The sequence below is a fragment of the Calidris pugnax genome, unplaced genomic scaffold (assembly GCF_001431845.1).
Source record: "Calidris pugnax isolate Ruff unplaced genomic scaffold, ASM143184v1 scaffold115, whole genome shotgun sequence".
In the NCBI taxonomy this organism is placed as follows: Eukaryota; Metazoa; Chordata; class Aves; order Charadriiformes; family Scolopacidae; genus Calidris; species Calidris pugnax.
The window spans coordinates 560,842-585,660 of NW_015090840.1; the positions used below are offsets into that span (position 1 = coordinate 560,842).

Genomic DNA, 24,819 nt, shown 5'->3' on the forward strand with positions numbered 1-24,819 from the left:
CATAATATCCCAGCAAATAAGACAATCACCCAGTCTGAAGAAATAAAAAAGAGACATAACCTGAAATAATATTGGTACAGTTTATCCCAGTATCCTGTTTCTGGCTCACAATGATAGAAAGCTGTAAGAACAGTGTGAGGATCTAGTGAATGCTCACCAGCTATGGCCTCCAAGCCAGCTGTGGTTCACGGCTTACTTCTTCCCAGGAAGAGAAATTGGTAAAGATGACAGAAGTGGTGCAGAACTGCACCACCATCAGCAAGATAAACAGACAGGAAAATCCAAATCGTTTAGCTTTAAGATCAGGGTTGAAATAAGAAGTCTGAAGAGGAAAGATGGGCCTAGCATTTTTACAGAAGAAAAACAAAGATTTGGGCAAAAGATTGAGAAAGAAGAGAGGACTGGGAAGGGAATATTTCACATGGTCAAATATCTACATAACATTCAGAGCATATTGAAAGGAATATATAGCTCTAAGGGGTAGTTTGTATGTCAAGCTTTTGGTACACTCCCTCGTATTGCATTGGAGATGTCACCACAGCATGGATGTGAACCTGGAGGTCTGAGCCTCACAGAGATTCCACTGGAATTTCAGTCTGGTGTAAAATTATGAACTCTGATTTTTTACCTCCCACCACCTGGGTCAAAAAACTCCTCACAAAACTTCAATTTTATAATGTGAAACCAAATATCACAGAATCATAAAATGGCTAAGGTTGGAAAGGATGTCTGGAGGTCATCTGGTCTAACACCCTGATTAAATAGTATCACATAGAGCTGGTTGCCCAGGAACATGTCCAGGGGGATTTCGAAGATGTCCAAGAACTCTACAACCTCTTAGGATAACCTGTTCCAGGTCTCTGGAAAAAAACACATTTATTTACAATAAAAAGTTTTTCTTATGTTCACACAGACCTTCTTGTGTTTGAGTTAGTGCCCACTGTCTTTTGTCCTGTCATGGGACACCACTGGAAAGAGTCTGGCTCCATCTTCCTTTGGCTTCTTTCCATTTATGTACATCGCTAATATCACCTCTGAGCCTTCTCTTCTCTATGCTGAACAGCTCTCTCAGCCTTTCATCCTATAGGTGATGCTCCATTCCTTTTGTCATTCTTGTAGTCTTTCCTTTCTCCAGTATGTCTATTTCTCTCTTGTAGTGGGAAGGCCACAGCTAGACACAGTACTCCAGATGTGGCTTTGCCAGTTCTGAATAAATGAGAAGGATCAACTCCTACCACCCACTGCAAATACTTTTCCTAATTCAGGCAAGAATAACATTAGATTTCTTTGCAATAATGGCATATTTCTGGCTCATGTTTAGCCTAGTGACTTTGCGCTTCACTGTGCTGAATGTGACGAAGTTTCTGTTGGTTCATTTCTCCGACCTGTTGAGGATAGCAGGAACACTCTTGTGTATCAGGCATTCCTCCAAGTTTTGATGTCACCAGGAAACTTGCAGAGGGCACACTTTGTCCCATCATCCAGATCATTAAGGAAGATGATAAATAAGATTGATTCCATTATTGTCCACAGGTGTACACTGCTATTAATGGGCTCCACATAAAGTTTGTGCCACAGGTCACCACCCTCTGAGTCCAACTGTTCAGCCAGTTTTCAAATACAGCAGAATTAAAGTCACCAGCTGAGTGTCTGCCTTTGCTACACTTGAGTACAATAGCCAAGGGTTTCTTTCGCACCTGGCCAGAGTAACTAGTAACTTTTATTAGAAAATGCTAACAACCCCATAGTTCTTCTTTCATTTCATGCATCACTGTCAGGAAAAGTGATGGAGTGAAAGTTTTACTGTGAGGGTGGTGAGGAACAGGTTGCTCAGAGAAGTTGTGGGTGCCCCATCCCTGGAAGGGTTTAAGACCAGGCTGGATGAGGCTTTGAGCAACCTGGTCTAATGGGAGGTGTCCCTGCCCATGGCAGGGGGGTTGGAACTTGATGATCTTTTAGGTTCCTTCCAACTCTAACCATTCTATGATTCTAAGTCTGTCAAAAATTCACAGAGGAGAAACTTCATATAAGAAGGATGGGACTTTCAGCAGTATGCATCACATCCATCTGAATGCTGGGTCACTTTACTACAGTGGAATAACATATTAAAAATTATTTGTATAATATTATATCAATATTAATATGTTCCTTAGCAATACTAGACCTAGTCGACAGAATTAGATTGTTGACAGGAGACCTAGCATGGAGAATCTACAGAGATGTTTTAGACCAAAAAAATGTAGTTTCTGAATTTACCTATATTGAAGCTTGTGATACTCATCCTTTAACAAAAATTACAGAGACAATAGTTATCCTGCTTCCATATCACTGTTGCCGAAGAAGAAATTGCAGTGATTTCAGTCTAGGAGGAAAGAAATATAGTTTTATATAAAAGTTAGACCAGGTATTGAAATTTTTTAAGCAAGCACATTAGAGATATTTATATAATAAAAACCCTAATAAGCAAATAAATGAAAAATGAAATAAGTCCAAAGTCTATTGTAACTAAGGAAGATGACAGGTTGAGGGAATCACTGAATGAAAGGGCAAACATAATATCTCGTTTCTGACATCAATACATCTGACACTAATCAGTCAGGGTTGCAGCATGAGAGTGATTTTGAAATCCCCCCACTGTTTTGCTTGCAAATCATTTATTGCTATAGCTGGTCACATATTCTTTTTTTGGCCATAGCATTGGTCAGATTATGTGCATGATGTGCAGATGATGCAAATGCATCGGAACTTGCCAGATGGAGTATGGTCCTATGCAAATAACAGAAGATGTTACAAGCATTGGACACCGACTGAAGCAAGAATTTACAATGGTTGTCTACCCATGTGTTTGTTTGGTTGGTTTTTTTTTATCTGGTTTATGTAGTAGTTTGAATGATGCTCTAAGGTGAATAAATTGCCTACCAGGATTTCTGTTCCCTTCCTGATGAGCCCTGGCACTAATACCAATTACAGTTTTGGTGTTTGTCATAAGCAGAAAGTCTTGTACAGGCAGTTTAGCTAGAATGCGTTTCCAAAGCGTAACCATCATCATGCAACATCATGCAACAGCAGCAAGCTCTTAGCTGCTTTTGCTGGTTTTGATACTAGAATTCATAAAAGACATGATGAAGCTCAGACCATTCTTGTGGTACGCTAGTACCTCACTGCTAAACTTTCTCTTCCAAAAAAATTATCCAAGCTGGGGTCCAGTTCCAGCTCTTGTCATTAAACATGAAATGAGAATTTGCATCTAAGTATACATTTAACATAGTAGTATTTATACTTAATATGAAATAATATTTGTAATAAATATCATATTTTTTCTTACAATGGGTGCACAATATATGTGCATATTATTTAGTCCTATAGTATGGTTTACAGTGTATATATAGTATATTATGCAGCAGAAGTTGCATTAGAAGATAAGCATTGTCTGTTCAAGGTGATCTAAAGTACAGCTCAGTATACACAGTGCACATCTCATATACAACTTTATCTATGGGGGACTTTTTACTGGCTGAGGAAGTTTTGGACATGATGCTGGTGATATCCTGGTCTTAAAATATATTTGCTTTCTAGGTAGAGGATGGAGATGGAAGCAAAGAACTTCCTTTTTAGCATTTCTTGATGTAAGCTTACCTTCACAATCATTCAGAGCTTGTGAGACAGGTGATACCCATCTACACAGAGGGTTTAACATTACTAATTCAGTCCAGAGCACACATGATTTCTGATGCCATAATGAACTGAATAATTCTTTCTTCAAAGCAGGGATAATTTGAGATATAGAAACTACAGTGTTAAAAATTGGGTAGGAGGATTAAAACAAGTTTGTGAGTTGGCCATCATTTCAGGCTTCTGTACAGAACAGGGTGCTTTTCCTTCACGGAATAAAGTAGGCCATGAAGAACTAAGATATCTGTGCTACTGAGTGCTCCTGCTACTTTTTAAGGCTAAACTGGAATACAGTGTTTTGGTGTTTTCATATTTCAAAAATTGAATTCTTTGAGAACAATGGTATGTCTTCATGCTATAAAAAAACAGTATTCTACAGTATCTGTAAGAGCAGCAGTTAAGATTCAGTCGACATATATATTGGAGGGGTTAACTTTACAACTCAATTAATAGTTACACAAATAAAGTTTATTATGTGTAACATGCATGATAACTGAGGGTCACATGGAGTCTTTTTAGCCTGTGAGAACTCTGCATAATCTAGAATAATGGCATGTTCCCTTCAAGTGATCTTCCCCAAGAATGAAGCGATCTGAACAATCTGAAGAAGGCAGGGGTGGGAGCAAGAAAGCTCATTATATTTTTATAACTGTTGTGTAGTTAGACGATTGCTGGTTTGAACCACGAAACAGTAATTGCTTTCTACTGCAAAAACACGAGTGTTTCTGTCAAGTTGAATATGCTTCTCCTTTAAAAAGCCTAAAAGCTACTTTCATAGACTTAAGGTATGCCTTTAGCATTTGTAGCCTGGGGGAAAAGCTGTCTGATTGACTCCTCTTTCTTTCCTGTGAAAATGACTTAACACCGAAAAGAACCTGAACTATGTATTTTAACCTTTAGAGCATTTAAAATCAAGCAATAAAGACATATTTGATACTTTACTAAATTGATACACTTTAAAATGTATTCTTCCCAGATAAAAACTTTGCAATATGACAGCTAAATGTATTGATTTCTAAATTGACCATTCTGAATAGTTTAAGGAGTAGTTTTAGTTACTTTTAGGCAGTTACTGAAGTTAAAAACCTAATTTTAAATTAAGAACACATGGCTTAAGTATATTCTGCAGTAAAAAATCACAGCATATCCATTCAGTACTCAAAACTTAACAACTGATTTTCATGAGGTGGTTTCCCTCTGAAAATTATTTTGGAAAAAAAAATTAAGTCTTAATCGAACAATGCATTTGCTCACAATTCTTTAAATTCTACGGCGTGGCTTCTGGTTCTGCCAACAAACTGATTGTCACTTTCATTGGAAGTGATATTTGTTACAGACTGCAAAGAAGGCTTTGAAGGGACAAGAGGTCTGAAAGGATCTCACTCTGCAAATTCTTGCTCTTCTCCAGTGTTTGTTTTGGCATGTTTCCACCTTCACCCCCATGATAGCCAGAAGCTGGAAGTGGTGTGGACATTCGGAGTCACTAACTTTTATTATTTATGACTAGTTATGATTACCTTCATAGGTTAGCTGTAATGAACCCATTCACTAGCTCTTTTTTTTTTTTTTTTTTTAATTGAATGGTCAGAGTTTATAATTTATTAAAATTCCACTACTACAGGGGAGGGAAGATGCAAAATTCATGCATAGGAGGGTAAATAATGAATACAATGAAGCTTACCCCTGCATCAAAACTCATGGAAAGAGAAGATGTTGGTTTCTACATATTTCTGCAGTGGCAACATCTGTGGCTTATAGCAGCAGTACTGTCCAAATATCCAGAACTGTGTAATCTTTTTAATTCTGCTCTTCGATATATTTCAAAGAGCTATTTCTGTCAAATTTATTAGATATTTAGATCCAAATCATTTGAATGAAGTCTTTCAGCTTGAGTAAAAACCCACAGGCAATGAAAAAAAACAGGTCATGATAAAAAAAATCACACACACCTTAGCATGTAACCAACAAAATCAGAAGATATTCTCTAGTCTTTAGGATGCTAAAATACGTTACTACTTTTTAGATTTTTTACGTTCTTCTTTAAATTTCTTTATGTTTCTTTGTGCTTTCTTTATGTAACAAAAAGGGAAAGTAATCTTATCAGTTAAATACTGTGCAAAAAAAGTATCTGTCATAACACTTTATTTTTTATCTCTCACCAGGGGAAAAAAAAAGTTGAAATTTGGATTTTTATTTTTCAACAGAACACTGAATTAAAATCCTTTTATAATACTCTTGATTGTTGGAAACCTGACTCTTTCAGCACTATGGTCTGTCTGTATAAGAACTTGTTGGATTCAGCATATTATGCTTATAAAACACAGGCTTGCAATGAAATTTATCTAACCTTTCAGTAAGCAGAAATGAAAGAGTTTCCTCTGCTGTCTTGTGGAGAAGTGTTAGATGGTACAATAGACTAAAATGTGTATTGGGTGTATACGGTGTTCTACACATTTTATGAAAGGAATGTTTGGGTTTAGAATGTTTCATTTGCTTAAATTTTAGAAGGTGTGAGATTTTTCAATGAGTGTGGTGTCAGTACTAAATGCACAGATGACTTAATATTTCATCCAGAAGAATAATCAAGATTGATTCAGCAACTGTTCCTATGAAATTCACTGACAATCATATTTTATTCCTGTGCTTCACTGCTGCCAGATAAGGGTATAAAATGAAAAGATCAGCAATACTTTCAAATATGTTAGTATTCAATATGGATGTGATTGATCTTTTTTTCATTTTCTTCTAGGCCTTTTCTGGAAACACAAATTCAGACAGTGTCATATACTATAAGCTTCAGCATTCAATTAAAGCAAGATTTCTTCGTTTTGTGCCTTTGGACTGGAATCCAAACGGCAGAATTGGAATGCGCATTGAAGTGTATGGATGCACTTATAGTAAGTGTTTTGCTGAATCAGCTATTCATCGTTGGTTTTTTCTACCTAAATTACACCTACAAGTAGATTTCTAAGCTTAAATTTAATCTTGAATAAAACTGATTCAATAAGTTTATGGGCAGACTTCACTATTTCTGCATCATCTAAGAATATGTGATGCTTATTTTCCAGTTCTTTCTGTGTTGGAATGAATGGTGTGAACATAACCCAATAACTGATTTACAGCAAACTCCTTTTTTGATAGCCTTAATAAAATGCATCTTAATACGGTGTTTTCTACTGGAAGGGCGTAATATGGAAAACATTTACAGTTTTAAATACATATGGTCTTGGTCCTGAGTCAGAAAGAACAAAAAGTAGACCCACAAATGCACAACTGAAGAACATGTAAAAGTTGTTATATATTTAAGGGTTACCTTTAGAATAGTTTTAAGCAACATATTTAATTGCTTGTGTTAAGTACTTTTATCTGTTGTTTTTTTCAACTTCAATCTTTAAATCATTCTTTAAATAGCTAATTTCTTCTGCATTCATTACTATCGGACTTTAAATTGAACATCAGTAAAAAACATATCTGGGCTTTCTGCCTTAAGCTTGATTTTGTAAAATGAATAAAGACCATAAAATAAAGACACTGAAAATTTCAACCTGGCTGCAAGAGATTAGGTCATGTCAGAAATTAGGTAAACTGCCCCATAGCAGAGAATCATAGAATCATAAAACGATTTGGGTTGGAAGGGACCTTAAAGATCATTGAGTTCCAATCCTTCTGACATGTTCCTGCTAGAACAGGCTGCTCAAAGCCCCATCCGGCCTGGTCTTGAATGCTTCCAGGAATGGGGAATCCACAAGTTCTCTGGGCAACTTGTTCCAGTGCCTCACCACCCTCCCATGAAAGAATTTCTTCCTAATATCTCATCTAAGTCTCCTCTCTTTCAATTTAAAATGGTTACCCCTCGTCCTATCGCTCCAGTCCCTGATAGAGAGTCCCTCCCCATCTCTCCTGTAGGTCCCTTTCAGCACTGGCAGGCCATTATAAGGTCTGCCTGGAGCCTCCTCTTCTCCAAACTGAACAACCCCAACTCTCTCAGCCTGCCTTCATAGGAGAGGTGCTCCAGCCCTCTGATCATCTTCACAGCCCTCCACTGGACCCATTCCAACAGGTCCGCATCCTTCTTGTGTTGAGGACTCCAGAGCTAGAAACAGTACCTCAGGGGGGCGTTTCATGAAAGCGGAGTAGAGGGGGAGAATCTCCTCCCTTGTAATGCTCGCCATGCTTCATTTAATGCAGCCCAGGATGTATTTTACTTTCTGGGCTGTGAGTGCACATTGCCAACTCATGTTGACCTTCTCATCCACCAGCACCCACAAGCCCTTGTCCTCAGGGCTGCTCTCAATCCATTCTCCGCTCAGCCTGTATTGTGCTTGGGATTGCCTCAACCCACACGCAGGACCTTGCACTTGGCCTGGTTGAACTTCATGAGGCACTTCCTTCCAGCATGTCAACTGCACCACACAGCTTGATGTCATTGGTGAACTTGCTGAGGGTGCACTCTATCTCACTGTCCCTGTCTCCAACAAGGACATTAAACAGCACCAGTCCCAGTACTGACCCTTGGGGAATGCCGCTAGTCACTGGTTTCTATTTGGACACTGAGCCGTTGACCACAATCCTTTGAGTGTGGTCATCTAGCCAGTTCCTTATCCACTGAGTGGTTCGTCAAATACATGCCTTTCCAATTTAGATACCAGGATGTCATGTGAGACAGTGTCAAACACTTTGCATAAGTCTATGTAAATAACGTCTGTTTCTTTCCCCTTATCTACCAATGCTGAACAGACAGCTCATGTCAGGAGAAGGCTGTGAGAAGCTAAAACCACACAGAATTCCTCAGTGACATCTGCCTGAAGACTTATGATTCATAGAACAATCTAATGATACTGCTACAACTGAGAATTGTGGTCAAGATTCAACTTATCCTCCACTGTTTTAAGTGCCAAGACTCCTAAAATGTAAAAATGGAGGCTGAACAGATGACTTTTATCATTCCCAGGGGAAAGATCATCTGAGTCTCCCGTTTAAAATCTCTGTTGTACTTGATGACAGTACATTCTTTCCTATCTCTAAGCTTCACTGAAAATCAATTAACTTTGTTTCTTCCCAGTCCTTTACCTTGTGCATTCGACAATGTTTAAATCCTTACTCCAAGTCTTGCTCTCAAACATTTCTAAACTGAAGAGCTTTTTCACATGCCTAAAATCTAGATTTTAATTATCTGTATTCACTAATGTAATTTTCTGTATCACACCTTGCAAGGTATGTTATGGCTCTCTTCTGTGAGATTCCTATTTCATGCTGCCAATGGAAAACTATGAGTCTAAAGGACAAAACCAGGACTGTATCTGTGTTACTAAAAATGATAAAACATATAGAATATGTAGCTACAATACAAGTCACAAGGAATATTTATTTAATCCATTATCCATAGTCATGCAACACATATAGAATGTGATAGTGTTAAAAATATGGAAAGCTTTTTTTAAGCCTGTTAAGATTTTCTCTGAATTAACAATTATGAGAGTTCTTGAAATTCTTACTTTTTCTATGTATAAATGCTTTCATTCCAAATGAATTGCAGACTGTTCATCATCTCTTTATTATTTTTAACATCTAGAATTGCCATTTGCTTTTAGTAGTTCAATTCAGTCATTGCTATTGAAGACAAACCAGGTGTTTATAGTCTTATAGTTCTAAGATATATTTAATAATTTGGAAGATTCATGCTTTCTCTCCAGTCTTTTCCTCCATTTATTAGACATATACAGGACATGTAGCTGTTGTTATGGTAATTAATGTCTGGCTGTTTCTGAATTGCTAGGTACTTTTCCAGGCAGGGCCAGAAAATAAAGAAAAGCGCAATGGCCATTGATACTTTCTTTAACATTGATTCATACTTTCCAGATTTCCCATTTTTCATTCTTCCCTTCAGAGAGATCTCACTGGGTCTTATATTGTAAGAGGTAGCAACTCTCTTTCCATATGCCACTGCGTATGTGGACTATGTTCTCTATTCAGGTGCAAATGCAGTAATTTCTTCCTTCAATCTTATCTGTTGCAAATCATACAACTAAAACTCCAAGAATAAATACAGTTGATCTTACCATTCCAGAAAGTGATAACTCAAAATGCATGTTTGTTACATCTAAAAGAAGCCATTTTTATCTTAATGAAGTAATACAGGACAACTGCTGGCATCTGCTTTCAAGTTACTGCTCTCTTGTCTTCCAGCCAAATACCTGCACTGAGTAACTTAGCCTAGCATCCTCAGCACTAATGTTTCCCTTTTGATTATAATCTCAAAAGGGTTTGGTAAGGTCCATGATAGATGTCCGTAGGACAGGTTATTATGAGTTGTGTTTCTATTTTTTTTTATTCACACAGAACTCCTTTATTAACTATAAAATTTTTAGACCAAGGCCTGTTATATTTTATAGGTTTGCAAAGCATGTATCCAAAACAAGTCCTTCCATTTTTGCCTCTTTACACTTAGGAAACAGAAAGCCTAAGTAGAGCTAGTCAGTTATGGACTTATATGAAACATTGAAAGAGTTCCCCTGTATTCTTTGTGTTTAGTTCCTCTCCTTCTTCACTCTGCTACCTCTGTCATGTTCCTCAGTTTTCTTACTCCTATTCTACAGTTTTTTTCATGTAAGAAAGAAAGAAAAAAGATGTTTTCTATCTCAAGGTGAACTACTTGGCGTCATGTGGATTGACGAAGTCTGCTTGTACTTTGACTACACAACAAACACTCTGCTGCCAAAAATCCCGCTCCAAGACCTCTCACAGCCTGTGTCTGAGTTCTCCCTATTTATTGTGTGCAAGATGAATCTCTACAGGCATTTCCTGTGTCTTGTTCCTGAAAAGTCAGATTGTGACAATTAAGTCACATGAAATGGAGTTCAGTTTAAGATATTCCCTGGCACTAAAAAAGAGAAATTACAAGTCTCTTTGGCTTACTCATTTCTCCATTACAATGTGCTCTTTTTCACCCCTCATGTCCTCTGAAAATCAGTAGTCTAAAAATAGAAACAAAAATAAAAAACACTTTTTCATATGACAGACAGAAAAATGGGTTTAAATGTGAAAATGACAATTGCATAATTTGTAGGAGAAAGGTAACTGGGAACTAAACGCATGCTGTACATAAAAATATTGTTAGATGCAGCACCGAACAAGTCCTGCAGAAACTGTAATATGCAAACCCCCTCCCAGAGTCCTCTAACATTAACACTCTTTTTGAGCGTTCTATCCCTGGCTGGAATGATAAAGTTGACGGCACAGTTACATAAATCAATGAAAGGACTTCCCAGGCTCTTCATAACTGCAATAATGCACTTTCTAGGGCTTGATGTGTATGTGATTGTAAAAAACCTGATTTTAAATGTGGTTGATTATGAACAATTGTACTATGCAATCCCTCCCTCCCCCCCAACTCACCGCTTTGCTTAAAGCACTGCATAAGATTTCATTTAGCTAACTTTTCTGAACACTGTGAACTTTTTCACACTGCTTTCCCCAGAATTAGAAAAGGCCAGAGAATATATTTCTCATTTTAATACAATCGGTCAGGACTAAGCATATTAAAAACCAATAAAAAAATGCTAACCCGTTTGCATTATTTTTTTTTCCTTATAGAGCATTAATATTAATTAATTTAAAGATCAAGAAAAATCTAATTGTTTTTCAAAGATATTGCAACTAAAACTTTTGCTCAGGATCACTAAAACTCTTGATCCTATGGTATGTGAGGATGTTTCCAGAATTTCCAGTTTTTCAGAGACATTTCATCACTTCCAAATGTATTTTCACATTATACTAAGGATATCGATTACATTATTTTGAGAAACATCCATTGTAATTTGTGAAAACAAAATAGTGTTCACAAAGCAAATCAACCTTTTTTTGTTTTTCTCATTTATAATAGTAGAGTAGAGAAAACCCATGGATACTGAAGTCTGTGGATTTTTAGAAGCTGACAGTAATGGATAAATATGAACGAGTACAGTATTATGGCACTGTGGTTATTTGGACTCATTCTTTCTATCCTGGTAACCCTGCAGGATGCCCAAGCTTCATCTCTTACAACTATTTCAATTTACTTCTAGGGGTAATGCATAGATGGTGAAGACAAAACATGTGTGAGGAATGTTATAAGAATTTTGATTAACGTCTGCAACCCTTTCACAATCTTCATTCATGCATGGTGGTGGAGGGAAGGTTTGATTTATTTATTTTCCAAATTTGTAGAGAGTAGATTTTGATTCTTATAAGCTAGTGCTGCAGAATAGTGAAAGGGACTTTGGAAAACAGTGTTAAATGTTTATATTCTTGTCTCAACAACTAATGTTTGATTGATGTTCTCAATCAAAAAACCCTACAGTTATCAGTACATACTAAGGATATATCTAGTTAGCTTGTTTGATAGATATATGACAATGTACAAGCTCTATTATTGAAAATTTTAGTGAAGCTATTAAATTCAAATTCATTATTTAAATTTAACATTGATTAATGTTTTTACTGTCCACATTCATTCAATGACATAATTAAGTAAAATTGTTAACCTAGGATTCATTTTTAAGTAGAATGTCATATTTATTCATTCTACATTTGGTAAGTTAATTCTTCATAAGTAAGAAGTACTTTATGAATATGTGAAAATAATCAACAAACTATGTTAAAAAACATAGCTGCATTCCCTTGATAAGAGTTTTTTAAAATGCAATATAAATGAGTGACATTAAGTACTCAAGTTAATTTGAATTTAGATCATTTCCATGTCAAAAATCTGGAGAAATATTTTTAATGGAATTTGAAATTGTAGTAAATAGGTAACGGGTTTCTGTTAACTTGCAAGAAGTCGACCAGCCAGTTGAAAAATTACTTCATATTTTATATGGTATCCTTTACATCTTCATTTATCTCACAAATATATCTTTCAAGGATAATTACAATTTTCTTCTTTACTTATGAACTGTGCATATTCTGTGAGCTTTTTATAGTGTTAGCAGTTCCTTTCTGTGTGTGTTGTTCAATCTGTACTGATTTTGACAGATAATACTGTATATTATTGGGATAAAATCAGTTGGTTTCCCTTCCCTTCCCTTCCCTTCCCTTCCCTTCCCTTCCTCATCTCCATCCTCCTCCCCATCCTCATCCTCATCCTGTCCTATCCTCATCCTGTCCCATCCCCATCCCCTTCCCTTCCCTTCCCTTTTTCCAGAAAGGAAAACAGAATTAAAACATGGACTTGGTCAAATGGGTCCAGAGGAGAGCCATGAAAATAATCAGAGGACTCTCCTATGTGAAGAAAGGCAGAGACAGTTCAGGTTGTTCAGCTTGGAAAAGAAAAGGCTTTAGGGAGACCTTGTTGTGGCATTTCAATACTTAAAAAGAGCTTCTAATAAAGATGGAGAAATAGATCCCCAGAGAGCCTGTGGATGCCCCTTCACTGGATGTGTTTTGAGATCAGGTTTTATGGGGCTTTAAGCAATCTGATCTAGCGAAAGATCTCCCTGACCATGGCAGGGACAATGGAACTAGATGGTCTCTAAAATGTCCCTTCCAGCCTGAACTATCCTATGTATAATTCTATTGTATAAACTTGTCCCTTAAGGTGTGTCCCCAACTCTGCCCATTGCTGGTGTTAGAGGTCCCCCTATTTCCCTCTGTCACCTGCTTTCTAGGGAGGTTTGCTACTTGCTAGGGACTTGGATTTTGGACATTGTGGATAGATTGTTGAGGTGTGGAGAGACTGTTGAGGCTTGTCCAGCCTTTAGTGTCTCCCCTTCTGCTGCTTTTCCATATGGGCACCAACAATACTGTCAGTGGAGACATGATGTGTATTAAGAATGATTACATGGCTCTAGAGGCAAGGGGCAAGGGCATAGGGTCTCCAGTGGTGTTTTCCTTGTTCCTGCTGACAAAAGTGCTTGAGGAGGATGGGGTGGATCCTTTGGATCAACAACATGTTGCACAGCAGCAATTATTCAGATTTAACCACCTTAGGACACTCTTTCATGATCAAGAGTTGCTAGGAAGACACAGAATCCACCTGACCATGTAGGGCAAAAGCATCTTTTCCTACAGGTTGTGAAAATAGAAAAATGGGGAAGTGCTGCTCTGAGGGCAACAAAATGGCGAAAGTTCTCACACTTTTTCTGAGAAATCAACAGGTCGATGCCTTTTTGCAGTGCCTTTGTGGGACACAACATGGGAAGCACACAACATGGGGAACACTCAAAAGAAATTGAGATATTCATGTGTTTGAAGTACTATGATCTTATCATGACCTTAAAGACATGATGGAACAGCTCACATTACCTGAGTGATGCCACAAATGAATACAGGCTGTTTAGAGAGAACTAGAGAGGACAATGAGGGAAGGCTGTTAACATTCATGTGAGCAAGCAGCAGGGCTGCATGGAGCTCTGCCTGGGGACAGATGATGACACAGATCACAGATTATAGATTCGGATTAGTGGACATACCAAAGGTAGTGACATTGTGCTGGATGTCTGCTACAGACTGCCTGATCTGGGCAAAATAGATGAGACCCTCTTCAGGCAACTGGAAGAAGACTTAGGTTCATAGACCTTTGGACTTATTGCAGACTTTAATCACCCTGATATCTGCTGCTGGGACAATGTAGCAGGGCATAAGCAAACCAGTTTCTAGAATTCTTTGATGATTAACTTCCCAACAAAGGTGATCAAGAAGCTGACAAGATGACCCACTTAACTGCCCCTTATACTTACAAACAAGATAAAAACTGATGGTGGATGTGAAATCTGGGGCAGCCTAGGTTGCAACAACCATAAGACTGTGGCGTTCAAGATCCTGAGAGAAGAGAAGAGAAGAGAAGAGAAGAGAAGAGAAGAGAAGAGAAGAGAAGAGAAGAGAAGAGAAGAGAAGAGAAGAGAAGAGAAGAGAAGAGAAGAGAAGAGAAGAGAAGAGAAGAGAAGAGAAGAGAAGAGAAGAGAAGAGAAGAGAAGAGAAGAGAAGAGAAGAGAAGAGAAGAGAAGAGAAGAGAAGAGAAGAGAAGAGAAGAGAAGAGAAGAGAAGAGAAGAGAAGAGAAGAGAAGAGAAGAGAAGAGAAGAGAAGAGAAGAGAAGAGAAGAGAAGAGAAGAGAAGAGAAGAGAAGAGAATAACAGGATCACAGCCCTGGCTTTCAGGAGAGAAGGCTTTTTCATGGTCAGGGAGGTGGTCCTGAAGGCAAGAGGGATCCAGGGAACTGGTTGATTTTCAAGGATCATTTCCTCCAAGCTCAAGAAAAGTCTATCCTGATGAGCACAAAATTAAGTAAAAGTAGCAAGAGGTCTGCATGGATGAGTCAGGAGTTCCTAACTGAGCCCAGGAATAAAAAGGAAGTGTACAAGACGTGGAAACAAGGTCAGACTACCCAGGAGGAATTCAGAAACGTTATCTGAGCACGCAGGGATGTGGTCAGGAAAACCAAGCTACCTGAATTTGGAACTTATAAAGGTCACGGAAGACAACAAGAAGAGCTTCCACAAGTATATATGCAGAAAAAGGAAGACTAGGAAAAATCCAGGCTCACTGCTGAGTGGGACAGGGTAACTGGGGGCAAAAGACATAGATAAGACCAAGGTACTCAATGCTGCTTTCACCTTGATTTTTGCTAGTAAGACTTGCCTTCAGGAATGTCAGGTCTCTGAGGCTGACAGGAAAGATGAGAGCAAGGGACACCCTCAGTGGAAGGAGGATGATGCTATGTAACATTTGAACAAGTTGAACATATGTAAGTCCACAGACCTATTGGGACGTAGCCATAGCGCTGAGGGGGCTGGCTACGATCATTCTGAAGCCACACTTGTTTATCTCTGAACGGGGCAGAGAACTGGGAGAGGTTCCTAAAGGCAGGAAGAAAGCAAATGCCTTCTTCAACAAATGCAAGGAAGAGTACCTGAGGAAATATAAACTGGTCAATCCCATTTCAATTCCTGGGAAGGTGAAGGAACCAATAATCCTAGAAATCGCTTCCAAACATGTGAAATTGAGGAGATTATTATAAAAATTCAGCATGGATTCAAAAAGGAGAAAGCATGCCTGATCAAACTAATAGCCTTCTAGACTGATATAACTAGCTTGGTGAGTGAAAGGGAGAGTTTGGTGTTAGTTATCTTCAGTTTAGCAGGAATTTTGATGCTGTCTCCCATATTGTCCTCATAGACAGCTGATAAGCAGGGGCTATTTAGGTGGACAATGAAGAGGACTGAAAACAGACTTAACTGCCTGGCTGAAGGAGTTGGGATCAGAGGCAGAAAGATGAGTCCATTCATTTGTGGTGTGAGTCGAAATTGATTTCGATGCTGTTTAACATCTTCATTAATGACCTGGGTGATGAGGCAAAGTGTACATTCAGCAGGTTTGCAGCACATAAAAAGCTGGAGGACTGACTGACACACCAGAGGGTTTTAATGTCATTTAATGGGGCCCAGAACAGGCTGAGGAGATGTGCTGACAGGAATCTCATGGTGTTCAAAAAAGGGAAGTGCAAAGTCTTGTACCTGTGAAGGAATAATCCCAGCAAGAATTTACCAGCACACACTGGGGGGCTGCTGGTGGCTTTGAAGAAAAAGACATGAGAATTCTGGTAGAAACCAGGCTGACCATGAGTTGGCAACATACCTGTGCAACACAGAAGACCAAGAGCATCCTGGGCTGTTTTAGGAGGAGTGTTGCCAGCAGGTCAAGGAAAGTTACCCTTTCCCTCTACTCAACCATGACACATGTCCGAATAAGTAAGAATAAGTTTGAACAGAAATTATCAAAGTACTTCATGGCTCCAAGGCAAGGAAGACCTTTCAGCATGTGAGAGTAGTACCAGATTGGAACAAAAGCCAGATCTCTGCTCACCTTGCTTTATTATCTAATGATAGCATCCTCATTAAAACAGGACAGTCTTAACAGTTGGTGAAGAACAGGAAAAGCAAAAATGAGTTGCACTTTACGGGGCACAAGTGAATCTAGGGGTGTTAGTGGTAGGACTTCATATCGTATTGAAATAACACACAACTGTTTCTTTTAGACACAGCAGTATACATTATCTTTAATTTCTTTACTTCTAGGGTCCGAGGTGGTTGGCTTTGATGGGAAAAGTTGCCTAATTTACACATTTAATCAAAAACTCATGAGTGCTCTGAAAGATGTGATTTCTCTGAAGTTTAAGACAATGCAAAGTGATGGAATTCTCCTCCACAGAAAAGGACAAAATGGAGACCACATAACCCTGAAATTAATTAAAGGAAAGCTGTCCCTACTCATTAATTTAGGTAACAGCTAAAGTCTCATAACATCTAAAACAGTTATTAGGTATTATTTGTCTAAAACTTATTTTAATTTGTGACATGAATTTTAATGTGTAGAGTATGATAAACTGGCAGTGTATATTTGAATACTTATATTTTTATATGGAATTAATAGTTTTTATTTTTCTTCTTTCAAGGTGATACTAAAACTCATCCTTCTAATGCCCAAATTAATATTACTTTGGGCAGCCTTTTGGATGATCAACACTGGCATTCTGTTCTCATTGAACATTTTAACAATCAAGTAAACTTTACAGTGGATAAACACACTCATCATTTTCATGCAAAAGGAGAATTCAGTTATTTGGACCTTGATTATGAGGTGTGAAAATTACCTTTCCTTTATTACATTTATTGACTTTGCTATGTAAATGCAGTGAAACAAACAAAGGAGACAGAACTTAAGGATGTTTGTAGTGCTTCAGATTTTAGGGATTTTCTGTCTCCTAAAGGAATGAAGCAAAGAAAAAGATGTTCTTAGATCCCTAATGCTCAATTAGACTTGCAGCTCAAAGGTTTCAGAAGACCATCTTTTGGATCTCAGAATTCATTATTTCAGTATTTTTGTTTCAGTAGAGCTGCAAATGTAGTAAACAGTATGTAAACATAAGGAACGAACCCCAGCCCAAAGTTATTTTATGGTTTGATAAAAATTACAAGAAATCAACAGAAAACAATTTTAGAAATGTTTAGATTGAGGCTTAAATTCCTTGTACTATGGAAAGGAGATGTACTACGAAATGTAATATGAAAAAATCTTGCTTACACAAATGGTTGATACATGAAAATGAGTGAATGTAATTTGCTGTGTAAGTTTCCCACCTATGGTTAAAAATAGCCCTATTTCACAGTTATAATGTGGTGACTGGCTGCTTTATGTTTGCCTCTGTCCTGTTTGTTGGATGAGACAATGAGTGGTAGAGCAGAGTGTCTGGAACCAGCAGATCTAAATTACTTTATCCTACTGATTTGAGTTTTTAAGTAGTTTAAGGTAAGAATTCATGTTCTTCTGTGTCTGAATTATCAGACAAAAATATAACTCACAAGTTATGATTACAGTTATGATTCTGCTTAAGATTTCTGAATATAAGCCACAATGCCAAGGCTTGGAGGATCATAGCAAATTAAAAAAAAAAAAAAAAAAAAGAAAAAGAAAAAAAGAAAGGAAAAAAGAAAAAAGAGGAAAAAATGTTAACTTAAACTGACTGGTATATAGAACTATTTTGTTAAATCAGTCAGTATTGCAAATTAATTTTTCCCCTTATCCACACACTGAAATTTGAAGTATGTGTTACCAACATGAGGTGGGAAGGAAAGCAAAAGCTTGAAAAAAAGCCTGAAAACTTCCACAAAAGTATAAGGCACAATTCTGATTATAAAAATTTCTCAATTTAATAACTTAACATTTCTTTTCATAAAATGATTTTAAATATTAAGTGAAATTTCAAAATGAAAAAAAAAGATAAGTATCTCAAACTGACCTTCCTACAATGTCAACTAGAAGAGCTTTGAAACAAGTAAGTTCAAAAGTGGAAACATAGACCATAACTCGGGTCACACTTGTGGCAATGTTCTTCTACAATAAACTACTAGTTTCAAACTGTTTTTGCCTCGGGGACTTATTATGACAGACTGATATTCTTGAATTTAATAACTCCCAATGGATTTTTATTTTTATTAAATCTTCCAATCTCTTTCTGCACCCAAGTAAACCTACAATATCACATTAAGAAACTACGCAGCCTAAGAATTTTGAGAAGGAAAATGTATCTCATTTCCTTTGTTACAGATATTCTCTAGAATAATTTAATTTTATGCACTTTTGTCCTCTATTACTGTAGTTATGATTTGCACACAGTGGAGAGGTCAGGCTCAAATTTCCTATAGAATTTATTCAAATATTCTCTTCCTTTTCTCACTATCCAGCATGGTATGTGTGTACTGGGCCTTGTCCTTCGTCCCCTTGGTTTTGCAGCTGTAAAGGGCCCTGAAAACTGGTAAGACTCTATTCTGAGCAGCTGTTACGAGGCAACCTCAGAAGGAAAAAAACAAACCAGTCAACATTTCAGAACAAATATTTTAACACATGCATATAACTTGATATAGCCTACTTTTTGTTAGCCTGTTCTGTTAATACATAGATATCATACAAGAAAATAGCCCAGAAGTAGTAGGTTCATTATTGACCAGTCTTTGACTTCTGCTCTTACACTATTGGCAACTTCTTTCCTTAGAAAATTACTTAATAGTATAATTGATTTATCTTCTCTTTCTAAGCTCAGCTTTGGAGGGATCCCAGTGCCTGGAAAATCAGGGACATTGTCACACAGGAACTTTCATGGGTGTTTTGAAAATATTTATTATAATGGAGTGAATATTATTGACCTGGCCAGGAGGCATAAGTCTCAGATCTACGTTGTGGTAAGAGATTTATAGTTAAGAAAGAATAAATATGTAAATAGAGAAAAGTAGATGACCACAGCCACTTTCATATGTAAATATTAACATACAGTTCTAGTAAAATCAATGTTTTTTAATGAAAGAAAAATCAGGGAATCCCCTAATCGGGCTGCTATTTTATGTTGGGCTCTTGTTCTACAGCTGCTGCTGTACAAACTCATCTAGTATACAATGCAGGATGCGTTTTATTCTTCAGCCCTCTAGATGTTATTTAGATATACGTGATATACCTCACTGTTATGTGGTATCTCACTGCTGTGCAGCTACAAAAGCTAGTGAGTAAAATCAGATGTATCTGAAGTCATCAAAGCTCTGGTTTTGACTTCCGTACCAGACTGGTAAGGACATTAGCAGTACATCTTAAAAGCCTCATGTTGCTGAGGACACTAAGCCATTCTGTTTTCTCCAGAGTAATATAATTTTGATAGATAAGTTCTGTTTGTCAATTTATACTGCCCTGTGTCTGAAGAGTTGTTGTTTAGGTTGGTGGGTTTAAAGCATTTATTGTGATATGGCCAAACTATATCAACTAAACCCCTACCATTTAGAGAAACAGTTCGAATAACAAAATAACTTTCTTCTGTGTTACAGAAGGTTTCCTATAAATTTTACTAAGCCCTTTGTTTTCTTTCCAATTCTATAAGAGCCATCACGATTTGCAGTATTTACTTATTTAGCAACAGAAAATACAGAGATATGATGGAAGCAATCAGTTCAAAATAATTAACGAAATATGAAGTGTTTTCAAGCTCCAAATCTTTTAATTAGTATTTCAGTTTAAAATATAAACAATCAAATTTGGTTCTCTCTTCGAGAAAAAATGGATGACAGGCATCTCTTCTCATGTGAAGCTCATTAGAAATATTCCAGAATTAACTAAACTGATACCATCATACAATATCCTGTCTGTGATGATGATAGATGTTGGGAAGAGGGCAGTTATAGGAGTCTCTGTGTGGACTAGTGAAAGGGAAACTATGAAATTATTGTCATAGGAAATTGCATCATTTTAATCTCAAATGATTTAAACTGTTGTGCTACTTTCAAAACTAGTTAGAAGATGTTTTATAATGTAAATGAACCAGAAACATCTATGTTACCATAGAATCCTTGTTAAAGAGCTACTTTGCTGGTCTGAGTCAGTATCAGGCACCTGTCCAGATAACATGGAGGAGCAATCTGCAGATGGTAAGCTTTTAGCAGTTAACAAGGTTTATTAATCTGATGACTGCCTTTTTCACTATGGATCAGTTGACTATTCATTTGTCCGCAGCTGAGTTTCTAAGACAAAGGTTTTCTTTATTTATACATTTTCCATGAAGAAAACAAAAACATATGAAGTTTGATATCTTGCCATGCTAGAGGCTAGTATTTTTCTTAAATTTATTTTTTCATGTTTTTCCTATAGGGTCAACACCTTATGTATGTTCAAAAGTTTAAAATCTCTTCATTTTGAACAGAAGTTAAATGTATTTTAAATTGTAAAGACATCGATTTTTTAGTAATCAACTGTACAGAACAAATTACTTGTAGTTCAAATGGTGCCAGCAAGTGCACAGTATATCAGTGTCAAGATTCATAAAGTATTAACTAATACTGACACCAAATGCATTATCACCATTCCAGTCTTCTTATCTACATCACTCAGTACAGCCACAGATATAGGCAGAGCTCAGAGTTTGTCAACAAACTTATCGAGAAGTTTATTTAGACACCTAAGAACCACTGATTCTAGAAACAACCAGGCACAAAATAAACGCTAGGTGCCTAAACACAACTCATTATCTGGTCCTTATAGGCCTGTTTGAAAACACATTTCTTTCTGATTAATGAAATATGTGTTTCACACTTGGAAGCAGCAAGAGTTTGTATGTGGAATTTTCTCTATTTGTCAGAAATAGAAATATTGAGGTCAGTGCACCTCTCTGGTTGCACTGTTTTGGAAAGATTGCTCTTTGGTCCAGCAAAATGGTTTCTTTTCTCAAATTTATCACTTCCTTAAACAATCAGTATCCAAGCTCAACATTTTTTCCTGTGTACAAGTGCTTTGACCCGTGAATGCAAAGTTTGCGTTCAGTGGCATTTTATTTGACATCCAGAAATTTGTGAAGTCCTTAATGTCAAGTGTGAGCCATAACAGAAACAAAGCAGGTCTGTCTAACTCTTGAAGTACCATTAAATCACCCATGTAGTTTAGGATCTTACCTCATTCACTTGCCACTCTGGTCAGGCAGATATGTCTGTTCTGGTCAAACAATTAGGTAAACATCTCTCAAACTGATGATGTTAGTATTTATACTTGATTTGTAGACTAACACAGCATTACAAATACTGGGTTCTACGAACAATGTGTTGAAACTGTAGTTTCCATACAAAAGTTTTCATGACTGTTTTTCCCTGAATGTTTCTAATGCCATGTCTCTTTCATTTATTTCTAGGGCAATATGTCCTTCTCATGTTTAGAGCCACGTGTGGTTCCTGTTACATTTTTGAGCTCCAGTAGTTACCTGGCATTGCCAGGCACATCAGGACGAGAAGAAGTATTCATCAGTTTCCAGTTTCGCACCTGGAACAAGGAGGGACTTCTATTATCTAGTAAACTACATCAGGCTTCTGATGGTTTCTTCTTGTATCTGAGTGATGGGAAAGTTAAAATCAGTCTTCATAGACCAGGAAAAGTACTGAGTGACATCACTGCAGGTAACAAAAATATATACAGTATGTAAAGCTCATGTGTATAATGTGTGAAATTTGAGAAATATAAGCAACTTTTTCAGTTGTGAAGTGTAAACAAGTTAATTTCTTACTCTGTCAACCTAAGACATTAAGACATTTTTCACTGTTTCTCAGTGCCTTCACAAGGCATGAAGTAAATAATTTTTCTATAAAATTATACATTATTATAAATATTATGTTTTTTTGTTTTCTAGAGGTCTCAGTTATAGAGCTGCCCATTAAGTTTGGACAGTGGATGCCCAACACCAGGTTGTGTTCCAGACAGCTGGGGCAAGTTTGAATCTGAATTTAAAAACAAAATAATAATAATAAAAAAATATATATAGTCAGTAGCAGACTATACTCTGACACTCCATGCATCACAGCTGCCTCTTTTGTGGAAACAAATTGAATTTTACCCGCTTCTTGTAGAAGGATTAAACGGTCATTTCAAAATGAGTTCTCAGACAGAAAAAAACAGGACTAGAGAGATTAGGTGGATAAGCGAGATTCTGAAGAATATACAAGGAAGAGGAAATGAGGCTGCGATTGGAGGGGTTTCTGAACGGACAAAAAAAGATTATGAGAGATCACTAACTGGAGGAATATGACACAGAAGCAAAGGGTAATTTGGTAGAAAGCATAATGATGGTATCCAAAACATGTTATACCTAGATTTTTTTTGAACTGTATACAATCATATGTTTCATATTCATAAAGCAGGGAAATGATGCGAAAAAGAAGCCAAGTTAGTTCCAGTAATGTAATGTAACTGAAAAAACAGGTGGACAACAAATAGAAAAACTGCATTTTACATTGGTGCTTAGAAAACAAGAGTTTGAATATATGAACAATGTTATCTAGTATAGTTTGTATTCATTGGAGTGATAGGAATGAAACCAAAGGCATCTTTCAAGGGAGTTTTCAAGCCAGAATATAAAGACCGTCATGATGTTGTTTAGTGCTAGTTTATTTTGAGCAATAATAAATATAGTAAGTAAACGAAACAGGTACTGAAATTTAAAAAAAAAAAAAATTATCATAGACATTAACCCACCACCCACCCCCAATCTCTTTTTAACTCCACAGAATTAAAAGAAGTTGTGTAAAAGAAGGAGAAGTTTTCACAAAAAAAAAAAAAAAAAGTTATTGGTACAAACTCAAATTTAGAATCACTTACCTAAAAAGTTCATGAATCACGTGCTTGGCAGTGTAAAACAGACAAAGACATCAAAGCAGAGCCAAGCTGTAGGATATGAAGGCACAGACCCCGGTTGGTGATGCAACCAGAATTGTGTATTATAACCAACAGGCAGCTTATATAGGACCAATGCATCTTCTTTCCCAACTGACACACCCCTCCAACCCCCAACTGCCAAGCAGGCGGAATTCCCCTCAATCAGTCAGGAGTGCCAGGCATTGTTTTGAGGTTGTCTGGAGTTGTTCATGGGCCATCCTCTGCCAGTGTTCCTGCTTTTTCTTCTGGTCTCAGCTTCTTCCACAATCCTGATAACATCCTGTTCTCCCACACCAAGCAGTACAAAGAAACAGCCACAGAATCTGAAGATGAGGCCTTCTTAATCTTAGTTCTGTGCCTCTCTTTTAGATTAATCCCTGATACAAAATGAAAATTCCTTAGAGGTGAAAAAAAAAAAAGAAAAAAGAAAAAGTTAAACATAACTCTGAAGCTCATTATGTTTCTACAGATTTATAATGATTAAAAGTAAAATTTTAAATGATATATTTTAGTTCAAGAAAAGACTGTAAGTCAGTAATGACCATGTATAATGTTGAAATTTGCATAAATATTTTGTTCCTGTTTCCGTGAGTGACAGTAGGATCAGCCCTGGTATTAGTTATAATCTAAAATAACTGATGCACAAAGAGTACCATTTTAATGACAAGGGGTTTCCCTAGGCTTGCCATTTGAAAATGTCAAGTCCTTAGTAAGAACATCAGTATTATGTAGTTAACAGTGATTAGTTTGGCTTTTTAGGGGCTATTTCAATTGCAGTTTGATTAAGTGATGTATGTTAAAGAAGCTATTGCCATGCAATGTCATTTTAAAACACCAGCTAAAGGTGGTGGCACTTATTAACAGCTGTAAAATTGCACATAGAACATTTTATTCAGTTTCAAAGTTGCACCACAATGCATACCATATTAGCTGAAATACACCAAAATAAATCTTGAAACTCTATGTTGAAACAAAATTTAATGTTCTCATGCTATGTTAAGCATAGGAGGAATAAGGAGGAATTGTGTTTGCCTTTGTGAAGACAAAAACTACTGCAAAAACATCTTATTCCCTTCCGAGAAAAATTGTATCTAACAAAACCTTATGGGGAACTGTTTTCTTGAGTTTTTGATATGTTTATTGTTACACTCACAGAGACAATTCAAGTCTGCATTTGGAGACTGAGTAATTAAATTATGGATGGATGGCTGGACAGGTTTGTTCCCCTACCGGCAAGGGTTTATGACCTGAATTTCTCACACACACAATATTTGATAATTAAATCAGAGCATATTTCTTTGTGCCAAGTTCTGAAATACATTATCATGTGTTTTTTAAAGATTTCTTCGACCACACGAAAATGAGAGTAGCATGTTAATTAATGAGTGATTATGTTATAATAAGCCATATCCTTCTTTTATAGGATGGTTGCTTAATATCTTTCC

At 36.9% G+C, this 24,819-nt stretch overlaps 1 protein-coding gene across 7 annotated transcripts in view; it reads left to right on the forward strand.

Moving 5' to 3' along the window:
* CNTNAP4 (contactin associated protein-like 4) overlaps positions 1–24,819 on the forward strand; it is a 212,448-nt gene that overhangs the window by 127,879 nt on the left and 59,750 nt on the right. For all 7 annotated transcript variants that reach the window (XM_014942078.1, XM_014942081.1, XM_014942083.1 and 4 more), the window contains exons 4-8: positions 6,422–6,569; positions 16,723–16,926; positions 17,100–17,284; positions 19,240–19,383; positions 21,861–22,122. In XM_014942078.1, the coding sequence (XP_014797564.1) occupies positions 6,422–6,569; positions 16,723–16,926; positions 17,100–17,284; positions 19,240–19,383; positions 21,861–22,122 (943 nt within the window). The remainder of the gene's footprint in view (positions 1–6,421; positions 6,570–16,722; positions 16,927–17,099; positions 17,285–19,239; positions 19,384–21,860; positions 22,123–24,819) is intronic.